Below are 25,512 nucleotides of genomic sequence, written 5' to 3' on the forward strand. Positions count from 1 at the left end.
TGGCTAACGAACACATGAAAAATTTCTCATAATAACTAGCCATCCAGGAGATGCAAACTCAACCAAAGATGAGCTATCACCTGACACTCACAATGAAAATGCATTAAAAAGGGGGGGGGGACGCAGAAGATATGGGTGCTACAGCAAAATGTGGCAAGGAAAGTAAATGGTGCCTGGCTATTAGATAAAATAAAGTCTGGCACTTAAAGGCTTGTCTCCTAATAAGCAGTCATCTAAGTGAGATGTCAACCAAGTCCACATGGGAGAAGCAAACCATTATCAGTCACCAAAGGATTGGAATCCATATAGTCTTAAGTCGAAGGAGGGATCAGTATCAGAGCCTAAATTGTGAGAATCTGCTCTGCAGAAGGCAATGGATGACAGTGGGAACCCAAGATTCACTTGTGAAATTCCATTGGAAATAAGTCTCTGGAGAAGTTCCCCTATCTAAAATTGAGGGAAGGGAGGAAAATGCTCAATAAACAGAGAGCTTGGGAAAAGGGAGTATAGAAGATCAAAGGTATAAACCTACTTAAACAGTTAAAACTTTGTCAGTAGATCCCCCCCCTTTTCTTTATTGACGGTGTATATTGTATTGTTTGGTTTTTGTTCATACTAGATTGTATGTTAGAGGTGTCATGTCAATGGAGGTCACTCTCTTGAAGCTGTGTCATATGTTTTTCCATTTTTCAGTATATGAAAGTGAGGACTGATGAGCCCATAAGGACAGCAAGTAGAAGTAGAATAAGGGGTTCAGAGGGTGGGGGTACAGTGGTAGTGGTAATGGGGTAAGAGGGAGATGTTATGAAGGATGTTTCTATATCCATGTAGAAAAAGGATGTTTGGAAATTGATTGTGGTAGCAATTATATAATTCTACTTGATGTAATTGAAATATGGAATGATATGGTATATGTATTGATTCCCAAGTTAAAAAAAAGAATGTCTTTAAAGTGAATCAGAAACACATATAAACAGTACATATATGAATAGATTTTGAGCTCACACTTAATCACAACCCTAATCTAAGCATATTTAGTTCTTATTGCATGGTCCTATGCAGTACTCGCCCTCATGACGAGATCATTTAAGATGTGAGTGCTATAGCAAAGTGTGGTAAAGAAATCAGATGGTGCCCAAATATCAGAAAGAATAGTGCCAGAGTTCTTAAAGCCAGCAGCCATCTAAGTGAGGTGTCAGCTGAGTGCACACGAAAGAAGTTCACCAGCCTGTGTGACCCAAAGATTGAAAACATTAAAGTCTAAGACCTGAGGAGGGAATGGCATTGGAGCTAAAATTCTGATAACCTGGTCTGTGGAAGGCTATGGATGCCAATGGAAGTGCAAAATCCATTTGCTGGTTCCTATGTGAATTAAGACTCTGGTGAATCCCTCTCCTACCACTAATGACTAGCCTTGCTATCAGAATACATTAGAAAGTGGATTAATGCAGATGTAGTTAGGTTAAAATTTAATAACTTATTATTTGTTTTTCCCTTTGACCCATGCTAAAATTTGTTCTAGTTTTATAATTTCTGCTTAATTTTCAATTCAGGCCTTTATTTTATTTTGTTGAGTTTTTTTTTTTTTTTTGGTTTGGTGTATTGCATGTGTTTTTCTTTATATGAAATACAAAAGAGTTAAATCTAAAGAGACACTAACTGGATTAATCATTTTGTAGGGTTATAGCAGGGGAAGTATGGGGAAGGGGGAGCTAATAAGTTCCAGAAAGAAGCAAAGGTTCGGAAAACAAGAGGATGAATATAAGGAAGAAAAGGGGAGTGGGGCATGGGGCACTAATCCACCCAAGGGGAGGGTATTGTTTATATCTCCACAGGGAAAGTGGGACCAGACTGCAACCCAGTGCTGCAAGGTGTGAATGCAATATCCCGGCGTGGAGTAGGGAACCAGTGGAGAGGTCTGGGAGGCTGGCCCCAGCACCATAAATTAAGTGGATTCCTGCCCCTCCCCCAAAAAGAATTTGTTCTTAAGAACGACATTGACTCTGCAGCTCCGGGAGATGGACATATCTGATCAGAGCACACGGGAGCAGATGAAGGGGCAGGAGGAGAGAGTGGAACACAGCCTGGCCCACCAGGCCGTGAGGATGATGTTCCTGAGTAGAGCAGCCAGTCCACAGGGAGAACAACATGGCTGGCCCCACTATGAGAAATGATGCCCCTCAGTAACTAAGGGCAATACAGGGGACAGCAACGGAGACACAGTGTGAGAATTGCACCTGACCTGATCCCACCACACGGAGGCAAAGCACTGGGGAAGTGCAGCGGAACAGCAAGGGAATGGAGTGGCAAGGTCCCCAGGGAATGCTGAAAGTGGACTTTGGGGCCAGGGCGTGGTGCCCCAACAGACTGGACTGGAAAATGCTCCTAAGGGCCAGCAAATGATCCCTGAACTAACTACAAGCTTTTCTTTTGTGAAGTGTTTTGTTTTGTTCTTTGTCAGTGGTTTGTTTTTGTTTTGTTGTCTGGTTGTATACTGTTGCTTTGTTTTCCTCTGTCTTGTTTTCGTGCATGTTAGTGTCTCCACAGGTCTGTCTGAATAGGACAGGCTGGATGAACTATCTGGAGGAAAAACAACGGGACCGACAGTTCTGGGTAAGGAAGTGGTGTTAACAAACCCAGGGACAGGGGAACAACATGGGACCCCAAATGGTAGAGAGGGGGGAGTGGCAGGTCTGGTGGGGAATGATCAAGGGTAAGGTTGCATAGAGAAGAGGTATACTCTAGCCCAGGTGGTGACGGAGTATGGTAGTAGGGCAGGAGGAAAGTCAAGGGAGATGGAGGAAAGAGCTAGGAATCAAAGGGTATTTATGGAGGTCTAGACAAAGACATGTACATGCAAATATATATAGGAGGATGGGGAAATAGATCTATGTGTCTATATTTATAGGTTAAGTATTAAGGTGGCGGAGGGACCTTGGGCCTCTACTCAAACACACCCTCAATGCATGAATACTTTCCTTTATTAAATTGGAACTCTATGATGCTCACTCTCCCGAAACAACTGCTGAAGCCAAAGTGGGTGAACAAGTAAATGTGGTGAAGAAAGCAGATGGTGCCTGGCTATCAAAAGAGATAGTGACTGCAGTCTTAAAGGCTTGAAGATAAACAAGCGGCCATCTAGCTCAGAAGCAACAAAGTCCGCATGGAAGAACACACCAGCCTGTGTGATCGAGTGGTCCTGGAGGGATCAGTTATTAGGCATCAAAGAACAAAAAATCATATCATTGGCTGCACACCTCCATGATAGGATCGCTGAAGACAAATGGATGCATAAGCAAATGTGGTGAAGAAAGCTCATGGTGCCCGGCTATCAAAAGAGATAGTGTGTGGGGTCTTAAAGGCTTGAAGGTGAATAAGCGGCCATCTAGCTCAGAAGCAAAAAAGCCCACACGGAAGAAGCACACCAGCCAGTGTGATCACGAGGTACCAAAGGGACTAGGTATAAGGCATCATGCAAAAAAAATAGATATATGTACGTATATGTATATGTGTGTGTGTGCGTGTGTATACCATATTGAATGAAGGGGGAAGTGCAGAGTGAAGACCCAAGGCCCAAGTGTCGACCACTGGGGATCTCCTCATAGATGGGGTTTAGGAGAGGAGATGGGTCAGTCAGGGTGCGAGGTAGTACCGATGAAGAACACAGCTCTCCCCCAGATCCTGGATGCTTCCTGCCCCCAACTACCATGATCCAAATTCTACCTTGCAGGGCTGGATAGGGCAGAGGTTGTACACTGGTGCATATGGGGGCTGGAGGCACAGGGAATCCAGGGTGGATGATACCTTCAGGACCAAGGATGTGTGGGGCGATGCTGGGAGATTGGAGGGTGAGTGGGTTGGAAAGGGGGAACTGATTACAAGGATCCACATGTGACCTCCTCCATGGGAGATGGACGGCAGAGAAGGGGGGGGGGAGGGAGACTCCGGATAGGGCAAGACATGACAAAATAACAATGTATAAGTTACCAAGGGCACATGAGGGAGGGGAGAGCGGGGAGGGAGGGGGAAAAAAAAGAGGACCTGATGCAAAGGGCTTAAGTGGAGAGCAAATGCTTTGAGAATGATTGGGGCAGGGAATGTGCAGATGTGCTTTATACAATTGATGTATGTATATGTATGGATTGTGGTAAGAGTTGCATGAGCCCCTAATAAAATGTTAAAAAAAAAAAAGAAGAAGCAAAGGTTCTGGTGTGGTACTGATTGCACAACTCTTTTTAATATGATTAAACCATTGAATTGTGTGATATGTGAATTGTGTGTCAATAAAACTTTTAATAACTAAATAAAAGACTGTACCAACTAAAAATACTGAAGAAGAATCCATGCATTTGAATTATGATACTAGTGAAGAATATTGAAAGTACCATGGAGTTCCAAACAAGCAAAAAAAAATCTGTCTTAGAATAAGTACAGCCAGAATGCTCCTTAGAAGCAAGGATGATGATACTGCATCTTGTAAGAAGAGACCAGTCCCTAAAGAAGGATATCATTCTTAGTAAAAGAGTAGGGCAGCACAAAATAACCCTGGATAAGATGGATTTACACAGTGGCTGCAACAATTGGCTCAAACATAACAATTACGATGATGGTACACAACTGGGTGGTTTTTCATTCTGTTGTATGAAAAGAGGGAACAGTATTGAAGCTTAAATTGGAACCACTTGAGTTGGAATTGACTCAATAATGCTGAACAACAACAACAACCATAAGACATATATTTGGACTCTCACTCTCTCACTCACTCTCACTCTCTCACTCACTAACTCTCACTAACTCACTCTTTCTCACTCTCTCTCACTAACTCACTCTCTCTCACTGTCTCTCACTAACTCACTCACTCTCACTAACACTCACTAACTCTCACTCACTCTCTCTCTCACTAACTCACTCACTCTCTCTCACTCACTAACACTCACTCACTCTCACTCTCTCACTCTCTCTAACTCTCATTCACTCTCTCTCACTAACTCACGCACTCTCACTCACTAACACTCACTCACTCTCACTCACTCACTCTCACTCTCACTCACTAACACTCACTAACACTCACTCACTCTCACTCTCTCACTCACTCTCACTCACTCACTCTCTCTCACTCACTAACTCACTCTCTCACCCACTCACTCACTCTCTCTCACTCACTAACACTCTCACTCACTCTCACTCTCTCTCACTAACTCACTCTCTCTCACTCACTAACTCTCCTTCATTAATACTCTCTCTCTCACTAACTCTCACTAACTCACTCACTCTCTCTCTCACTCACTAACTCTCTCACTCACTCACTCTCATTCTCTCTCACTAACTCTCTCTCACTCACTCTCTCTCACTAACTCTCACTCTCACTCACTAACTCTCTCTCACTAACTCACTCTTACTAACTCTCTCTCACTCACTAACTCACTCTCACTCACCCACTCACTCTCTCTCACTAATACTCACTCACTCTCACTCTCTCTATCACTCTCTCTCACTAACTCTCACTAACTCTCACTAACTCACTCACTAACTCTCACTCACTAACTCACTCAAAGAAAAAAGACATATATTTGGTGGTTATGATCAATTTAGTAAAACAAAACCACAGTTTGGAGACCAAATTAAACTGCCATACACATTAGTAGGTAAATTCATTTATCAAGAATTTCCCATTCCCATGTCTCAATATCAATGTTTGCCCTGAACTGAAACAGATTACTGAAAGTTCTTCATTTCCTAGTACTTCAATATCATCAGCAGCAAAAAGAAGAGAATAATAATATTAAATCAGAGGATCACTACAAAGCTCAAAGACATGACGTATAGCAAGTACTTAACATATATTGATTATCTGATAATCTTAGCAAGAGTGATCCAAACCTAAAGCTAACATGGTGTGCCACTGTGTGGATTCTGACTCACAGAAGGTCTACAGAATGGGGTAAAACTGCCTCTGCAGTAGAGGCCCAAATTCCATCTGCTTCCTGTTGTACAAAAAAAAAGGATTAACAATAATAATAATATTTAATATAACAACGAGGGTTTTGCTGGAGTAGGATAGAACAGGGCAGGGATAAAAGGGAGCAGATACCAAAGGATGCAAGAAGAAAGAAAATGTTTTGAAAATGATGGTGGCAACAATTGGACAATCATGGATTGTTACAATATCTGTAGAGTTCCCAATAAAATGGGGTGGAAAAACAGATGGAAGAAAGGAACTGAACAATATACTGAAATAAGAAGATAAACAATAAGCTGCAAAGTGAAATGAACATAGATTTTTATTATTGTGATCAATGTTCCAATTAGTACAACTAGATGACCAGATCCACTTGCCATGGACTATAACAGTACCCTCATAAGTGACTGGAAATCATCTCCTCTTCCCAATTCCCCCACCTCTTTTTTCTTCTTCCTCATTATTTCGGCTTTTTCCTCCAGCAGCTGGAAGGCAGTGGCCCTATCCACCCAAAATCATCACACATACCAACTCACCTAGTGGGTGAGTGCTACAACTCACTCCAACACCACTGGATCAATGACAGATGGGAGTCAACATTCACCCAACTTTTCTCATGTGATTTACGTGAGGAGCTATCAGAGACTCTGCCCATATCTCAATGTGCTACCAATATTTACCAAGACAGGTAGTAAGTTCACCAGAGCTGCAAAACTAGTATTACCCACCTCTCCTACTGCCTGATTCTTTTAAAACAAAACAAAAATCAGAATTATAAACCTACATACAATCAATAAATAACATCACCAAAAAAAATCTGAAAAAAACATACAACTTCAAATCTCTTTCTCAAACACAGACAAATAAAAGCACAGGTGAAGAAAGTTAAAACAAACAAGCAAAATACAGGGTCAGAAAAATCTTACTGAGGAAGATTTTTGCCATTAAAATTGTTATTGAAATTTAAAATTCAGAAGATTTATAAGTAGGTTCTTTCAACACTTTTAAAAAAGGATTAAAGAAACAAAAAACAAAATAATTCAAAATAAAATAATTTAATACAAAATTAGAAAGCTTTTTAAAAACTGGAAATTTAGATTATTAATATTAAATTTTCAGAAATGTATTGAAGGGGACAGAAGTATACATGAATCAATAGAAGAGAGAATTAGTAAGAATGAAGGCAAACCTCTTCATAATATGTAAGAGGAAAAAATCAGTAAAAAGAATGGGAAGATAAAGAATAAAAACTAAGAATAATATAAAGCACCATCACAAGCAATAACTTATGTTAGATTGGAATTCAAGAACAGAAAGACAAAAGGAGAAAATTGTCAAAGAGTTGTTAGAAGAGCACTTCCCTAAGATCACGAAAGATGAAAAAATGTGCTTTCAAAAGACTCAGTGAATTCCAAACAGGATGGACCCCAAAAGAAAATCACAATATATATAATTGGAATTTCCAAAACAGAACAAAAACCAAAAAAATCTTGTAAACAGTTGGTAACAAATAAAAAGTTTCCTACAAAGGAGTAATAGTATAAATAAATTCTGACTTCTCAGCAGAAACCATGCATGGGGAAAAAAAGGGTCAACTAATTATTATACAGTTAGTGAAATTTTCCCTTAAATATGATGGTAAAATTAGGATACTCCCAGGAAATTTATGATAGTCAGAGCAACTTTATAAGAAATGCTAAAGAGTCCTCTAGACAGAGAACAGAGAACTAGCAAGATAGACAATAACCAGAATTTTAAGCCCACATAAAGAAGGCTCAAAAATAAAATTAATCTATGTCATTGAAAATAGAAAATAAGAGAAATTTATTTGCATACAATGAAAACCACAGAGCAAAAATAAGGAATAAATTATTTAGACATCGAAGTTCTACAAGTAGGGGGATTCAAGACAATATCAAGATTGAATGGATTGTTTAAAACCTGTAAAAATGATAATACATTATAGGCAACTTCAAGGAAAATTAATAAACCTCCTTAACAAAATAACAAAGTCTCAGTAAACACTAAAACAACAACAAAGAAAATTCATAAACAAAATAATCGCAGGACATAAAAAAACACCAACACTATACCTTCCCAGTGCCCAGGAGTGAGCCTCTTTCAGCCCCAACCAACCTAGTAGGTAAAGAAAACCCCTTTTGCCCCACACCTTCTCAGAAAACCTGAAGGGCTAATGGGTGTGGTGCCTGAACCCGGCCGCCCATGCATGTGCTCCCAACTCAGCCACTGAGGGTTCTAGCCCTGTGCCTGCAAGAAAGGAATTCAAGCTACAATCTCCCACCCCTCTGCACAAGGCCTCAGAGAGATGCCAAACACATACCCTCAGCTATACTCTGAGGCTGAGGGAAGAACTTTCCAAAATAACATAAAATTTTCATTTGTTTGCTTTTTGCTTTCTGGTTTCTATAATTCCTTTTTAACACCACATGATAAAATCATGTATCCCCATACAACAGCAACCCTCCCACCACTAACAGCTGCATCATGATGTCACAGAGACAGAAATCTATCTTGATCTATACAAAGAGACAGAAACAAGTGAACTATACCCATACCCAAAGAAATTGTCTGAAGAAGAAAAGACTCTGGAACTACCAGAAATGAGCAGATGTATATTCTGGAACTTTCAACAGATGGGAAAATAAGATCGTAAGAGCTATAGAAAATATAGAACAATTAGAAACCTGACAACAATGAAAAAAAACCAGAAGATAAATTGTAAGATAATAGGGAAATACAGATATTTAAAAGGCCAAATTAATCTAACTGAAATAATGGAAAGTCAAATCAGTAAGCTTGAAGACAAACCTGCCTAGTCCAAACTACAAGATGAAGAACCACTATAACACATTAAATGGGGGTAGAGATAGTCTTTTCAATAAATGGTCCTGGAAAAGTTAGACGTTAACCTGCAATATAATGAAATATTATATATATATAAAAACAAAGTCAACATTAATTAAATACCTACATATAAATCCAAGGAGTATAACAATCATAAATGAAAAAATAAGGACAAACTTAAGGGTTCTAATACAAGAAGAGATAAATATATACATATACACCATTAAATATGAAAAACAGGCAAAACAGGACTAGGACTCCCTAAAAATATGATATTTATATACTTATATACTTCAAAATATTTGATCAAAGAGTAAAAAGAGAATCCAGGGATTGGGGAAAATATTTGTCAGTGATGTATAAGATAAAGGGTCAATCTTAAAAACTAAAGAAAATTGCAACATAGTAATAAGAAAAACATAAGTAATTCTATTTAAAATTCGGCAAATAAATGAGTAGATAATTTACTAAAGATGACACCCAAGTCGGACAGTACAAGATATGACAAAATAATAATTTGTAAATTATCAAGGGTTCATAAGGGAGGGGGAGTGGGGAGGGAGGGGAAAAATGAGGAGCTGATGCCAGGGGCTTGGGTGGAGAGCGGATGTTTTGATAATTATGAGAGCAATGAATGTACAAATATGCTTTATGCAATTGATGTATGTATGGATTGTGATAAGAGTTGATGAGACCCTAATAAAACGATTAAATAAATAAATAAATAGATAGATAGATGACACCCAAGCAGCTAAGATGAAGAAATGCTTAAGATCATTCGTTATAAGAGAAATATAAATTAAAGGAATGATAATGAGATACCATCTCACCTCGACACTGATCACATTGCCATAGAGTCGACGCTGACGCATGGTGATTGGACAGAAGAGAGTAGAACTGCCTCTTTGGGCTTCTGTGACTCTTGCTATTTACGGGAATAGAAAGCCCTGTCTTTTTCTTCTGAGGAGTGGCTGGTGGTTTTGAACTGCCAAGCTGTAGGATAGCTGCCAACTCATAGCCACTATGCTACCAGGGCTTCGTATACAGTGAGAGCACAAAAAAGGGCAAACAGGATGTGGAGAGGTTGGAACACTCATACACTACTGGTGGGTTACAAAATCATACAGCCACTATGGAATCAGAAAAGTGCATTTTAAAATAAATGAGAAAAGAAATACCACATTTCCCTGTTATTTCTCTACTTGGAATTTCTTTACTTCAAAAAATAAAGGTCAAAATACAAACAGATATTTGCACTTCCATGTTTATTGTAGCACTTTCTATAATAGCAAAAATATGGAAACAACCAAAAAGCTCATCTGTGGAGAAACGGATATATAAACATGGTAATACACAAAATAGAATATTATGCATCTTAAAAAATTAAGCTGTCAAGCACTTCATAACATGAACAAATTTGGAAAACATTATACTGAATAAAGTTAGTCAATCAAAGAAAAGAAAGAAACAGGGAAAAGTGGTTTTCACAATAAAAGAAGCAGATTTTAAGGCTATGGTCAGGCAAAGGCAGATGAAAGAGGTAGGGGCAAGGCGCAGAGAGTGAAAGAGAAAGGGTGGAAAATAATAAAAACGAGTAAGAAAGGACCATCTACTCAGGGAGGTTGCCAGGATACTGTCACTGTTTTAATGAGCTGAGCTGTGCAACTTTGTTTTGTTATGTTTTTCGTTGTGTGTTATAAAACACAAATAAAAAGGGAAAAAAGGAATAAAGTCACAGCTTTTAAAATCTCAAATTTCTTTCCCCATCACATATAAACTGATTGGTTACATAAGGAGGAAAAGTAAAATTGAAACTGACTTCAGTGCTTTTGTGAAATGTGGACTAAGTCTCTAAATAAATAAATAAAACCACAAAGACTGAACCAAAAATTGTTGGGAAAAAAATTAAAAGATTTGGAAATGTAGTAGAAAACAAGATTCACACACACACATAATAAATTAATCCAAAAAAGAATAGATCCAGGAATGAGTTCTTAGATTACACTAAATCCTAGCTCCAACTTAAAAACAATTATTTCTTACATCATGGCCCTACTCGATACTTCATGAAATGATCATTGAAGATAGAGGTGCTACCATGAAATATGTTGAATAAAGTAGATGGTGCCCAGCTAACAATTGAAATAGAGTCTGATGTCTTAAAGGCTTGTATTCAAACAAGCAGTCATCTAAGTTTGGAGTCAACTAAGTCCACACAGAAGAAGCACACCAGCTTGTGTGATCCAAAGATGACAAATACAAAATTCAAATATGATGAAAAGTATCAGAGCTCAAATTATGAACACGCAATTCGTAGAAGGCTATGGAGGACGATGGGAGCCCAATACCCATCTACAGAGTATCTAATCACACCCAGCTGCCAGCAGATCCACTCTAGCCAAAGGCAAGAGTCCGAACAGCCTTACTATCAGGCAGAGACCATTGAAATCTTGAATATGATGGCTCAAACTCGATACTTGGACAGTTGACCTCCCTAAAGACATGACTTGAATTTGTACTGGATGCAAGTATCTCTTAGTGGTTCTATGACAGAAATTTCTTCCCTTGCTTTTTGAATGTTGATAGGGGTCTTCTTTGTATTTTTGTCTTTATATGAAGATGATCTTATCCTTACCACCTTAGTGTGATTTGTTTTTCATTGTTTCCTGTGAGGTTTCCCAGCTGTGAAGCACAGGAGGAGTGGATGCACAATGAGAATAACTGACAAAGGGGATCTAGAGAATACAGGGGTGGGGGTAAATTACAAGGAGGGAAAGGGGATTTGGAGAGCAAATAATGAAGGCGGGAATGGGGAGGAAGCATTAGGATTGTTCGTGAATGCACAACTCATTTTAAAGGTGATTGAACCATGGGGGTGGAGAATGCTCTAAGATAGATGTGATGGTGATTGCACAATTCCCCTTGACAAGATTGAACGATTGAGCGATTAGATTGTATGATATGTAAGTTAAGTGCCAATGCAACTTTTGAAAAAAAGTTAATCAGGTATAATAACCAAGAGAGTTATGAAAAGGTAATCAAGAAAAAATACCATTTAAAATAGCCACACAAAAGATGTAATACTTAGGAATAAACCTAACTGGAGATTAAAAAAAGACTTTTACAAATAGAACTACAAAACACTACTACAAAAAACCAGAAGAGATATACATAAATGGAAGAAAACTCCATGTTCATGATAGGAAGAATTACCACTGTGGAAATGTCAAAGGAGTCTATAAATATAATGAACTTCCAACCCAAATCCAAACTTCATTCATAGAAAAACTAATTAACAACTTTATATAGAGAGGAAAAAAAACCAGGATAAACACAAAAAATGGGGAAGAGATGGTCTCTTCAATAACAATGCTGGAAAAAATGGATCTCTCTCTGTACAAGAATGAAATAAGACCCATCCTACACTCACACACAAAAATGAACACAAATATATGTATGGATTGTGATAAGAGTTGTATGAGTCCCTAATAAAATGTAAAAAAAGAAAAGAGGAGAAAAAAATGATTAGGGCAAAGACTGTACAGATGTGCTTTATACAATTGATGTATGTATATGCATGAACTGTGATAAGAATTGTATGAGCCCCAATAAATTGTTAAAACAAACAAAAAAAATGAACACAAGATGGATTAAAAACTTTAATGTAAATCCAAGAGTTATCAAGACCAGGAATGAGATACTACGGACAGACTTAATAACCCTATTAAAAGGCATAAACACATTTAAACGTTACAAAAACAAATAAACCACACACAGAAGACAAAAATAATGCCTGCTAAAAATGAACTAATGTGCCTCAGAAGACGTCATCCCAATAGTAAAAAGAGAACCCACAAACTGGGAACCTTTGGTGGTTATGATACGTTGAACAACAGATTAATCTCTATAGATAAATGAACCACCTCAACAAGAAAAAGAACTATAAACCAATTTAAAAGTGGGCAAAGAACAATGACAGACAATTCACCAAAAAAGACATCCAGGAGGACAACAAACATATGATTGAATGCTCATGATCACTAGCATGATCAGAGAAATACAAATCAAAGCAAAAGTGAGATGCCTCCTTACCCTGGTATTGACAGCAAAGTTCTAAAACACAGAAAATTCTGGAGAGGGTAGGGAGATCAAAACCCCCATATACTGCTGTGGGGAAAGATGCATACACCTTGGAAAGCAACACAGTGCTGCCTCAAAAAACTGGGAATCGATATTCCACACGACTCAGGGTATATGCCCTGGGTAGACAGCCTAAAGAAGTAAGAGCTACAGCACGAACAGATGTATGCATAGTCACATTCATCTCAGCAGTGTTACAAAAACAGTAAGACGGAAAGAACCTAACTACCCATCACTTGAAGAATGGGTGAAGAAATGATGCAGACACAGAAAGGAATACTATGTACGCATCAGTCCAAAACAATAATGAAACTGCAAAGCACCCCAGGACATGGATAGACCTGGATAACATTATGCTGAAAGAAATAAGTCAATCAAAAGAGGAAAAAATATTGTGTGAATCCAATGTTATTTTTTTAAGGCAAAGGTTGTTATACCAAAGAAAATAGACATTGATGGTTACCAAGGGTTGAGGAGGGTAAAGACAGGAAGATGAGGAAATAGGCTAGAAAAGCAATTCTCAACCTGTGGGTCACGACTCCTTTGGGGGTCGAACAACCCTTTCATAGGGGTCGCCCAATTCATAACAGTATCAAAATTACAGTTATGAAGTAGCAGCGAAAATAATTTTATGGTTTCGGAGTCATCACAACAGGAGGAACTGAATTAAAGGGTTGAGGCATTAGGAAGGCTGAGAACCACTGGGCTAGAGGGTACACTGCTAACTTGGGTCTAGGGAAAGAGAGTATTCCATGAGAAGTAGAAGAGCAATCTAGATAAGAGGGAGAAATGTTACATGAAATAATCTTGTCATTTCCTTCTTGGGTGTCAAACTATAATAGCGAAAAGAGAAGCTTTGGAGGCCACCTACTGAACCTTGGAAATGCTATCTCTACAGTTTTTAAATAAACAAATCTTCTCATGGTGTAAGCCAATGTTAGGAATGATTTGGGACCGCAAGGTAACAACACAGCCCAGCTACCTCATTCAGCCACTTTGTCTGCAGCCACTCATTACTCCTCCTGAATACCCTTCTAGAGAAAAGCAACACCAAATTCTCTGGCATCTTATTAAAGTGGAGCTTGAAAAGAAACCTATTTGGGACTAAGAATTTGGAATTAGCTATGTTAAAAAGCATACAATTTTTAACTTTTCTGGTTTATATCTAGAGTCATGAAGTAGTAATAAGATTACACTACATCAATATCAGATAAAGGGAATGAATAATGAAACTGGAGATCCCAGATAGACTTTAGTTTAAATCCTGACCCTGCCATTTTGTATCTTGTGTCTTTGAATTCCTATCCTCTCTGCATCGTGGTTTGTTTGTCTGTAAAATAAGGAATACCATCTACTCCAAAGGATACTGAGAGAATTAAAAGCCAATATAAGTACCAATACATAGTAGGTAACAAATATTAGCTACCCTACTTTCTTTACCCATAACAATTTATAAAAATGTATTAGATTTGTAGGTTTAATACAGTAACCATGAGCCACATGTGACTCTTTTCATGTTTATTATTTGAAATTAAATTAAATGGGTTTTTTCCCATTTCTCAATCACCCTAGATATTTCAAGTTCTCAGTAGTCATGTGTGGCTACAAACTACTATAATGGACAATAAGCTGGGAATCCCCACATTACAACCCACTTCAAGATGCTAAGTGTTCTTAATTTCCTGCATCTCCTAGCTACTCAGAGTTCATTTGGGCTTTAAAGCCAGCTGATACTAGGAGCATAGTTGCAAAATTACTTAGGGCAAGCTCATTCCCTTCTGCTCTAGGGAAAGATGACTGTGGAAATGAAAAACATCTGGTTGACCTCCTCCTGGACCAAATTTCATGCTGTCACTCACAATCAGTATATCACTTTTTTTTCAGTATATTATTTTTTTAAACTTCTATTCTTCTGGTTAAATGCAGTCATTTCTTTCTATTTTTCATGGATAGACAGTCTTATAAAATGATCTTATCAATAACATTGCTCCATTAGTGTATGTGAGTACATTCCTAGATTAGTAGAGAAAGGGTGCTTGACATGTGCCAGATGCTTCACATATGTGATCTCATTGGGATTAAGTAGTTGACTCTGCATTTGCTAGAGAGCAGATTTTCCTTCTATGAATTACTGTCTGTGGTGTACAGAATAGAGACACAAGTACAGACTGCACTGAATTTTCTTACATATTTCTTAAGTATCTTATATTTTCCTTGGATGTGGGTGGAGCAAAGCAAACTCTTGTACAGTACTTGTCATGGATTAAACTGGAGCAACCACTTTGTGGATATGTTTGGCAATATATCTACAATTATATGGTGGTAAAATTTTAAAATGCGCACAAGAAGTCATATATGTAAAAAGACTTTATCAAAAGTGTTTGCTTGTATTCGAAAATAAGTGGAAACAACTGACTCAAGAGTCAAGAGATTGGCTTAAAAAATCAGGGTATAATCTTATAAGGAATATGATATAGTAGTAAAAATTAATGAACTCATGTATTCAAAAATCAGCTGATACAAGTTAAACTCTAATTACATATTTTGTATTAGAGCTTAAATTTCTGAGCGCCCAGTTTGCAGAAAGTTATGGCTTACTGTGGAAGCCAAAATCCATTTAATCGTTTCTGACCATTTTACCAATAATGTGAATAGCTTCGCCCTCAGGCAGAGCACCTTGGAAAGTAGATTACTACCACTCATCCAGGTAGTATTAAAGTATTTACCCACTCAACTATTGATAGCAATCAAAAGAAATGAGTTGAACTGGCTCTATTAATAACTATATGCTCTTGGGCAAGCTATTTGGCCACTATGGGTTTTAATTTCTTCCTTGGTACATTGTATATAGATGTACCTAGTTGGTGGCAACTATTATTATTAAAAACAAAATAAACTCACCACCATCAAGTCAATTCTGACCCATAGTAATCCTGTAGGACAGGATAGAACTGCCCCTGTGGGTTTCTGTAACTATTTATGGGATTAGAAAACCTCATCTTGCTTTCATGGAGCAACTGGTGGTTTCAAACTGCTGGTCTTTTGATTTATAGCCCAACTTGTAACTGCTACACCACCAGGGTACCACAACGAAAACTCACAAAATATTTGTTGCTTGGCTGCAACCACTTACAGAGTTTTGTCACATAGCATGATTCTTAAGCACGACTTGACTTCTTGTTAATGCATTCTGGTGGCCACTGAGAAGCAACTTATTGAAGTTGCTGATGGGTGATTTATGTTACTTCCCTGTCCTCCCTTCCCAGAGCAGTACACTGAGCTTTCAACATGTAGTCCAAGACCAAGGCCTTTGGCATTATCCACTCTGTCAGTTTGTGCCTTACCCCACCTTCTGCATTTTTCCAATCACCTCTACTCTTTTCTTAATTGTTTCCTCCTATGATTCTATTCATGAAGAAACAGCAACAAAACTAAATGCCCTATGCTCTCCTTTCAATGCTTTCTTGACTATCATACGGTGGATGAGAACACACTAAATTATAGCTTTCATATTAACTCCAAATTGACAAAAAGTAAGACAGATGCAAGTTCAGATATCTTAGAGGATTTGGTCTCAGTCCCAACAGAGACCACACAAAGGTTCAATTGAGTGGCCCCTGCTCTCTTAAAGGGCATCCCTAAAAGAGAACCGAAAACATCATACTGTTAGGGGACTCTGAAATAATACAAAAATATGAATGAAAGGGTACAAATACATTCCCTGTATGTATACAGAAAGAATAATTGAAACTTAATTCTGCCATCTCCAACTGACTGACTTACATTATATACTGCAGGAAGAAAGGCTCACTGGAAGAAAGACATTAAGACGTGTTCATTCCACTTGATTCCAGGGCAGGGAAATGGAAGTGAGGTCACATGAAGGCATGAAACACAAATCTAGAGTGGTGGAAGGGTTCTGATAATCTAGTGATAGTTAAAGTACATAAACAAGGAAGGTTCTCACAAACTTTGCTTATGCTTACCTTTCTGAGAGTTGTATGAAATAGGAGTGAATCAAGCAGGAGTTAAAATAAACAAAAACACCACACTAATTGCCATACAGTCTATGCTGACTCAGAGCAAACCCCCTATAAATTTCCAAAACTGTAAGTGTTTGTGAAGGTAGAAAGCTCTTTTTCCTGCAGAGAGGTCGGCAAAAACCTGTAGGGTTTATATACATGAAATCAGGAGAAAGGGTTAAAAGGGGGTCAACCTTGATAGATTCAGGGCACCAGAAATTAACACTGGACCCAGGAAAATCAAAGTTGATGTAGTCCGAACTAAAACATTTAAGTTCAATTTCTAGATCTGCTACTTGTTTTGCCACTGGAACATTAATAGAATAAATAATGAAAATCATAAGACACATGGAAAAATTAGTAAAAGAGACTAATAAACCACGCAAACATCAGTCTCCACAACCCTGAGATCCAAATAACTATGTGTTGCTCCACTACCACGACCAACTGTAAGAATTCGACTGATATCTGCAAGGATGGTGGCTCAATCCCATCAATAGTTCACTCCACAAGCTAAAGATGAGACTATCTGGTTCTCAAAAGATTTACAGATAAAAAGATGAAGCACATGGAATCAAGACAATCACTTGGTTTGAATAACGCTTATTTCAAATTAAAGCACACTCCAATCTGACTCATGAAATGAAGCAATGGTGTCATCTCAGAACTTCTTACATTTATATCTATAACACAAGTCACTTGTCAGGATAAGTTAGACAATACCCACTGGATGGTGTTTGTGTGTGTGTGTGTGTGTGTGTGTGTGTGTGTGTGTGTGAACTATATCCTAAAAGAAATGGATGCTTGACGAGGAGGCTATATTTTATTTCTGGTAGAAGAATCTATCTTGGCTACATGTTGACTATACATTGACACTTATGAATAGGCCTATAAACTTACTGCTATGGAGTTGATTCTGCCTCACAGTGACTCTATAAGACAGAGTGAACTTTTCAAGGTTCTTTGCGTTTTCAAGGCTGTAAATCTTTATGGGAGCGGTACACCATCTCACCCTTCTCCCACGCAACTGCTGGTGTATTTAAACTACTGATCTTGAGATTAACATCCCAACATGTAACCCACTAAACCCCCAGGGATTCTTTGAAAAAGACTAAATGGCTAATTAAGAAGAATAAAGCTGAAAAATTAGTCTGCTCCCTTTATGAAATATCAGGAATAAGAGAAATCCACTGTCTGGTGAAACTGAAAGCAATCCAAGATTATCTAACACAGTGGTATCCAGCAAACTATTCTGCAATCATGGAAATTAACTATCTCCACTATATAAGACTGTAGCCATTAGTCACATGTGGACAAATGTGAGTAGTACAACTCAGTTTTGTTTATTCCGTTTCATTGAAATAGCTAGTGACTATTATATTGGACAGCAGAAAAGTGTGGCTTAATAAAATGAATGTAAAATTTGGAGCTAGAAAGATCCTGGTTTCAAATCCTGGCTACTGCCATCTACCAATGATGTAATTTTGATGGTGGAAATAACCTTGTTCGTGTCTCAGTTACCTCATGTGTAAATGAGGATAACACTAGTAACTTAAAAGGTTGTTGTGATTTGAAAATACATACAAAACACCTAGCCCAGTGCAAAACACATGGTCAAGAGTCAGCAAATTAGATTTCATATAATCAAGCTCCACATGTTTCAGATCAGGAAACTGAAGTTCCAAAAATAGAAGGGATTCGTCAACTAATTAGAAGCAGAGCAAAGAGGCAATTCTAGATTTTAAAACCTTCTGTCTATTCAAGTTTTCACTTATAAATCAAACCCCTATACCTGTGATAAATGATAGACAAATCGGCTAATCAAGTGTTATAAAAAGTATATAGAACTGGAAGAAAGTGTACCTTGGTGAAGCCTATTTGCTCTTTCCGGAAATTTTCCAGGGGCTTGATCAGCAAATCATTAGCATTGTGTACCTAGAGAAAAAGAATAAGCACAAAAAAATAACTTTTGGATAAACAAGGTTCAGATATATGATTCTTTGTTCCTAAAGCAATTTCCTTGCAAAGTGTTAACAAGTTTCTTGGTTAGTGTATTTGATTTTGTTAGTCTTTATTCCATACTGAGCTTAGAAAATAAAATACTTAGACAAGAAATAAGAGAAAACTAAGTGAATTTTTCTAGAACTTTACTGACAGTCTGATTTGAGTTTTTAATCTAAAATATCAAGAGGATTTGGGACAAATGATATCATTGGCAAAGTCAGAGGGAACTTGGCTGAAAGCAGAGAATACTAGACAGATGTCTAACTTGTGTTTTATTGACTATGCCAAAGCATTAGGCTCTGTGGATCATAATAAGCTATGGATAACCTTAGAGGAATTTGGAATTCCAGAACACTTCATTGTGCTCATTCAAAATTTGTACATCAATCAAGGGGCAATTGTGTACACATCACAAGAGAATACTGCAAGGTTTAAAATCAGTAGAGGTGTGCACCAAGATTGTATCCTTTCACTATCCTTATTCACTATATATGCTAAGCAAATCATCAGAGAAGCTGGATTTTATAAAGACTAACATGGCATCAGGATCGCAGGAAGGTTTATTAACAACTTGCAATATGCAGATGACCCAACCTTGCTTGCTGAAAGTGAGGAGGACTTGAACACTTATTGATGAAGATCAAGAATTGTTGCCTTCAACATGGAACACAACTCAATGTAAAGAAAACCAAAATCGTAACAACTGGGTTACTGGTAACATCAGGATAAATGAAGAAAAGTTTGAAGTTGTCGAGGATTTTGCTTTGCCTGGATTCACAATCAATGCTAGAGGCAGCAGCAGTCAAGAGATCCAATGACACGATGCATTAGGTAAATCTGCTGCACAAAACCTCTTTTGAGGACTAAGGTACACCTGACCCAAGTCACAATATTTTCAATTGCCTTATATGCATGTGAAAGTTGGACATTGAATACAGAAGGCCAAAGAAGAATTGATGCATTTGAATGGTGGTGCTGGAGAAGAAGGCTGAAAGTACCAGAGCTGCTAAAAGGACAAACAAATCTGTGTTGGAACCAGTATAGCCAGAGTGTGCCTTAAAGGCAAGGATGGTGAGACTTCATCTAACATACTTTAAACATGTTATTAGGAGAGACCAGTCCCTGGAGAAAGACATCCTGCTTGGTAAAGCAGAGGGGCAGCAAAAAAGAGAAAGGCCCTCGAGGAGACAGCTTGACACAGTGGTTGCAATAATGGGCTCAGGCACAGGAACAATTGTGAGGATGCTGTAGAATCTGACAGTGTTTCATTCTGTTGTGTATAAGGTCAATAAGGGTCAGAACTGACTTGATAGCAACTAACAACAGCTTCTCCAGTTACTGGTCTCTCCTGATAACATGTTTTCGTTATTCAATGTCCAAATTTCACATGCATATGAGGCCATTGAAAATACCATGGCTGGGATCAGGTGCACCTTAGTCCTCAAGGTAACAACTTTGCTTTTCCTTATTCTAAAGAGGTCTTATACAGCAGATTCGTCTAATGCAACTCATATTTTGATCTCTTGACAGCTGCTCCCAAAGGCATTCGTTGTGGATCCAAACAAGACAAAATCCTTGATAACTTCAAACTTTATCATGATTTTTTCTATTAGTATAATTATGAGGATTTAGGGCTTCTTTACATTGTGTTGTAATCCATCCCGAGAGCTGCGATACTTAAAATAAGGTTTTCCTTCCTCCCTGCTTTCAGAGAGCAAGCTCATGTCATTTCCATATCACACACTGATAAGACTTATTCCACCCAAGTTTATGATCCACATAAATATTTCTGCATATAGAAGAAAACACAAGTAAACAACTTTCTGATATTCTCAGTTTTCAGGCAAGATCCATCTAATGTCAGCAACAATATACTTCATTCCATTCTCTTTAGAATTCAGTTGAATTTCTGGCAGCTCCCTTCTGATGAATACCTAAAATTGTTTTGAAAGTATGTTCAGCAAAATTTTACTTACATGGGATATTAATAAAACTGTTGCATAATGTTCTATTATATTAATTACATTGTTCCATATTCTGTTGGGTAACCTTTCTTTGGAATGTACTCAAATCTCTTCCAGTTGTTTGGCTAGGTCACTGTCTTCCAAATCTGGCTAGGACAAGTGAGTATTTCATCAGCTTGTTGAAATATATCAACTTGTATTCTGTCAATTCCAGGAGACTTGTTTTTGGTATTGCTTCCAATGCAGCTTGGACTACTTCATTCAAATACCATTGCTTCTCTATCATGTACTATCTCTTAAAATAGATGAATGCTGATCAATTCTTTGTGGTACAAAAACTGTATTACAGCAATCTTTTGATGTTTTTTTAATTAAATCATTTTATTGGGGGCTCGTACAACTCTTATCACAATCCATACATACATCCCTTGTGTCAAGCACCTTTGTACATTTGTTGCCCTTGTCATTCTCAAAACATTTGCTTTCTACTTGAGTCCATGATATCAGCTCATCATTCCCCTCCCTCCTTAGTCCTCCCTCCCTAATGAACAATTGATAATTTATAAATTATTATTACTTTGTCATATCTTACACTCTCCAATGTCTCCCTTTACCCACTTTGTTGTCGGTCCCCAATGGAGGGGGTTATATGTAGATCCTTATAATCAGTTCCCCCTTTCTACTCCACCTTCCCTCCACCCTCCAGGTATCGCCACTCTCACCACTGGTCCTAAAGGGATCATCTTTCCTGGATTCCCTGTGTTTCCAGTTCCTATCTGTGCCAGTGCACATCCTCTGGTATAGCCGGATTTGGAAGGTAGAATTGGGATCATGATAGTGTTGGGGAGGAAGCATTTAAGAATTAGAGGAAAGTTGTATGTTTCATTGTTGCTACCCTACAGCCTGACTGGCTCGTCTCCTCCCCAAGACCATTCTGTAAAGGGGTATCCAGTTGTGTAGACATGGGCTTTGGGTCTCCACTCTGGACTCTCCCTCATTTACAATGATATGATTTTTGTTGTTTGATGCCTGATACCTGATCCCTTCGACATCTCGTGGCCACACAGGCTGGTATGCTTCTTCCATGTGGGCTTTGTTACTTCTCAGTTAGATGGCCACTTGTTTATCTTTAAGCTTGTAAGACCCCAAATGGGGTATCTATTTTTTGCGGGGGGGGGGTATCTATTGATAGCCAGGCACCATCAGCTTTCTTCACCACATTTGCTTATGCACACATTTGTCTTCAGTGATCATATCAGGAAGTTCGGGACACAATGACATGATACCTGATCCCTTCTACACCTTGTGGTCACACAGGCTGGTATTCTTCTTTCATGTGGGCTTTGTTGCTTCTGAGCTAGACGGCGGCTTGTTTACCTGCAAGCCTTTAAGACTCCAGACACTCTATCTTTTGATAGCCGGGTACCATCAGCTTTCTTCACCACATTAGCTTATGTGCACATTTGTCTTCAGCGATCGTGTCAGGAAGGTATGCATCATGGAATGCCAATTTAATAAAACAGCATGTCCTTGCATGGAGTAAGTACTTGAGTGGAGGTCCAATGTCCATCTGCTGCCTTAATACTAAATCTACAAATATATGCACATAGATCTATTTGCTCACCATCCTATATAAATATATTTACTTATGTACATGCCTGTATTTAGACCTCTATAAATACACATTGTCTCCAAGTTCCTTCCTCTATTTCCTTTTACTTTCCTCTTGTCCCACTATCATGCTCAGCCTTCATTTGGGTTTCATTAATTTCTCTGGGTCACATTGCCCTTGCTGAATCACTACCAGACCTCTCTCATCCTCCTTGCCACTAATTATGGAACTTGTTGCCGCCTGTCCCTGGGTTGGTCAACACCACCTACTTACCCCCAACTCCCCCTCCCCCATGTCCCCCCAGTATCATTGGTCCCATTGTTTTCTCCTCCAGACTGTTCATCCAGTCTATTTTATGTAGACAGAGCTGCAGAGATAATAATATGCACATAAAAACAAGGCATAGCAAGACAAAGTGACAAAAGAGAACACTATGACGACAACAACAACGAAAACCAATGATCACGAAAAAAATAAATTAAAAAAGAAAAACCGTTAAATAAATCAAGGTCTGTTTTTTGACCTCTAGGCGTGGCCTCCAGTCGAGTCTGATGGGATGCCATACTCTGGCCCTAACGTCTATCCTTTGTCTCCCTCCGGAGCTCCCTGCTCTGCTCCTGTCATTGTTCTACTATACACCCTTAGTGTGTTGCCTCAGTGTGGTGGGGTCAGACCGGGCCAATCCTGATACTGAGTCTGCAGTGTTGTCCCCCGTAGGGCCATGGGTCAGCGAGGGACATCATGTCTTATAGTGGGATCAGCCATATGGTCTACTCTATGCATTGGCTGTTCAGAGTGGGGATATAGTCCTCAAGGCTTAGTGGGCCAGGATGTGTTCCACTCTCTTTTCTTCCCCCTTCATTTGCTCCCATGTGCTCTGATCAGACATGTCCCTCTCCCCGAGCTGCAACTTCAGTGCTATCCTCTAAAGTAAATTCTTCTGGATGGAGGGGCAGTTGTCCACATAGCTGGGATTGGGGCTGGGCCCTCAGGCCCCTCCAGTGGCTCCCCTCTCCATACCAGAATGCTACATTCGAATCCCAGAACACTGAATTTACCTCTGGTCCCTCTTTCTCTGTGGAGATATAAGCAATACCCTCCCCTTGGGTGGCTTAGTGCCCTATTCTCCCGCTACATATTTCTATCTATTTTTTTTCCTTTCCGCCCCAGCCTCCTTTTTAGTTGGCTATCATATGTACCCCTGGATTTCGTCTGGCCCCTTCCATACTACCTGGACCTCAACCCTGGAATGTTTGTATACAGTAGCTTTTTCCCTGTGTCGCTTTTGCATTTCTATTTCTTCCTTTCTTTTTCTTTCTTTCTTTTTAATAAACTTACCTCAGCAAACTCATGTTGTACTTGTCCTTTTGCGCTTGGCTTACTTCGCTTAGTTGATGCTTCTTTTGATGTAGTATTTTGACTACAGATTCCTTCAATATTTCAACTTGTGGCTTCATTTTTTTCTTCATTTTGTTTGGCATGAGATATGCTGAGTGTATTTTTACTATTTGGCTTTATACCTCCAGATCTTTACATGTTTCATTATAATATTTTAGTTTTTCTTCTTGAAAGCTAATTCTTCTGTTCAGCATTTACTTCATCCTTTTTTTTCTCCATTTGCTTTAGCTACTCAACTTTCATGACTGTGATAGTTAGGTTTATTGTGTCACAGCTTAATTGGAGGACAATTGAAATAAAGACAGCCAGCATCCCATCTCCCTCTGGCTTCCTGGTAATTGGACCATTGTGCTCCTGATTTAGCTAGTTCTCTGCCTCAAGCTGTGTGCTACACTACCTGTGGGCCAAGTCAACTTGTGGATCCTGTCACTAGAGCTTGAGGCTCCTTTGAGACCGCTCCACCATGCTGCTGCTATGTACATTGTTGAGCTTGAGACTGTTGGATCCCGTTGCCATGCTTGAGCTCGAGATTCCATCAGGGTCTGGTTTGCTAAGCTCCCAAGCCACTGACTGTTGCTAAGCCATCCTACTGTCTGCTGCCTGAGGGCAGACTCAACCTGCCTTGCCTGAGGGAAGACTCTGCTGTCTGCTTCCTTGACCTTGGGCCCCGGCAGCCCACATGAGTTGAAAGAATTCCAGTATATTAACTGTTCCACACTCAGGGAAACCAGCCCCTAACAAATCATCAAAGGTCCAGTAGCCACAATTGTACAGCAACAGTAAGTAAAGATTATAGTAAAGTTATAGAGAGTATGAGAGATAGAAGAGATTAAAATAATGGAGCAGACACATTTCATGGTAGCATGCTTACTTGGTAACTTGGTGGTCCACGTGGAGAGAGAACGAGATTTATTGCTAACCAAGGTTATATATTCTCTGCGGACCTGCAAGCACTCTAATTACAGGTGAAGACATACTTCACAGGAAGGGATTGCACTAAAAGTTTTAGAGCAATGAGGGGTTACAGTCTAGTGCTATACAAGCAATAGAAAAGGGAGGGATTGGGGGCACACATGTGAGGAGATGAGCTGATCCTAATTCAGGATGGCAGCCTAACTTTGACTGTCACTGAGCAGGTTTGACCTGTTCTCTGGCTCACCATTGAAACCATTATCAGTAGGGTGTGAACCCCACCTACTGTGGACCAGACTGATAGCTTCAAGCATTCTGGGAGAAGTAGCCCACTGTCCTTAACAGCAGAGAATGGGTCCTACCTGTGGTGAGACCAGACAGTTGTCTGGCAACTGACTGCCTACAGGGAGGATGTCTCTAAGCATCTGACCTCCCACCATATGCTGACAAATAGTCTCTAATGTTTGCCATATCTTTGGGGGAGACAAAGCTGGGGGAAAAGTATCTTTATAATCCCACATTTCATGAAAGTGAATTAAACTGAGCCCTCTGTAATTAGCTGTTATACTCCTTCTCGCTGTCTAAACTTTATATATATATATATATATATATATATATATATATATTCATAAGTGT

The 25,512-nt window shown here is 38.9% G+C and overlaps 1 protein-coding gene across 2 annotated transcripts in view; it reads right to left on the reverse strand.

Annotated features, from left to right (window-relative positions):
- Positions 1-25,512, reverse strand: part of OPHN1 (oligophrenin 1) — a 369,115-nt gene that overhangs the window by 279,916 nt on the left and 63,687 nt on the right. For both annotated transcript variants that reach the window (XM_075538125.1, XM_075538124.1), the window contains exon 5: positions 18,850-18,921. In XM_075538125.1, coding sequence (XP_075394240.1) covers positions 18,850-18,921 — 72 coding nt within the window. The remainder of the gene's footprint in view (positions 1-18,849; positions 18,922-25,512) is intronic.

Source organism: Tenrec ecaudatus, chromosome X (genome assembly GCF_050624435.1).
Source record: "Tenrec ecaudatus isolate mTenEca1 chromosome X, mTenEca1.hap1, whole genome shotgun sequence".
Classification (NCBI taxonomy): domain Eukaryota; kingdom Metazoa; phylum Chordata; class Mammalia; order Afrosoricida; family Tenrecidae; genus Tenrec; species Tenrec ecaudatus.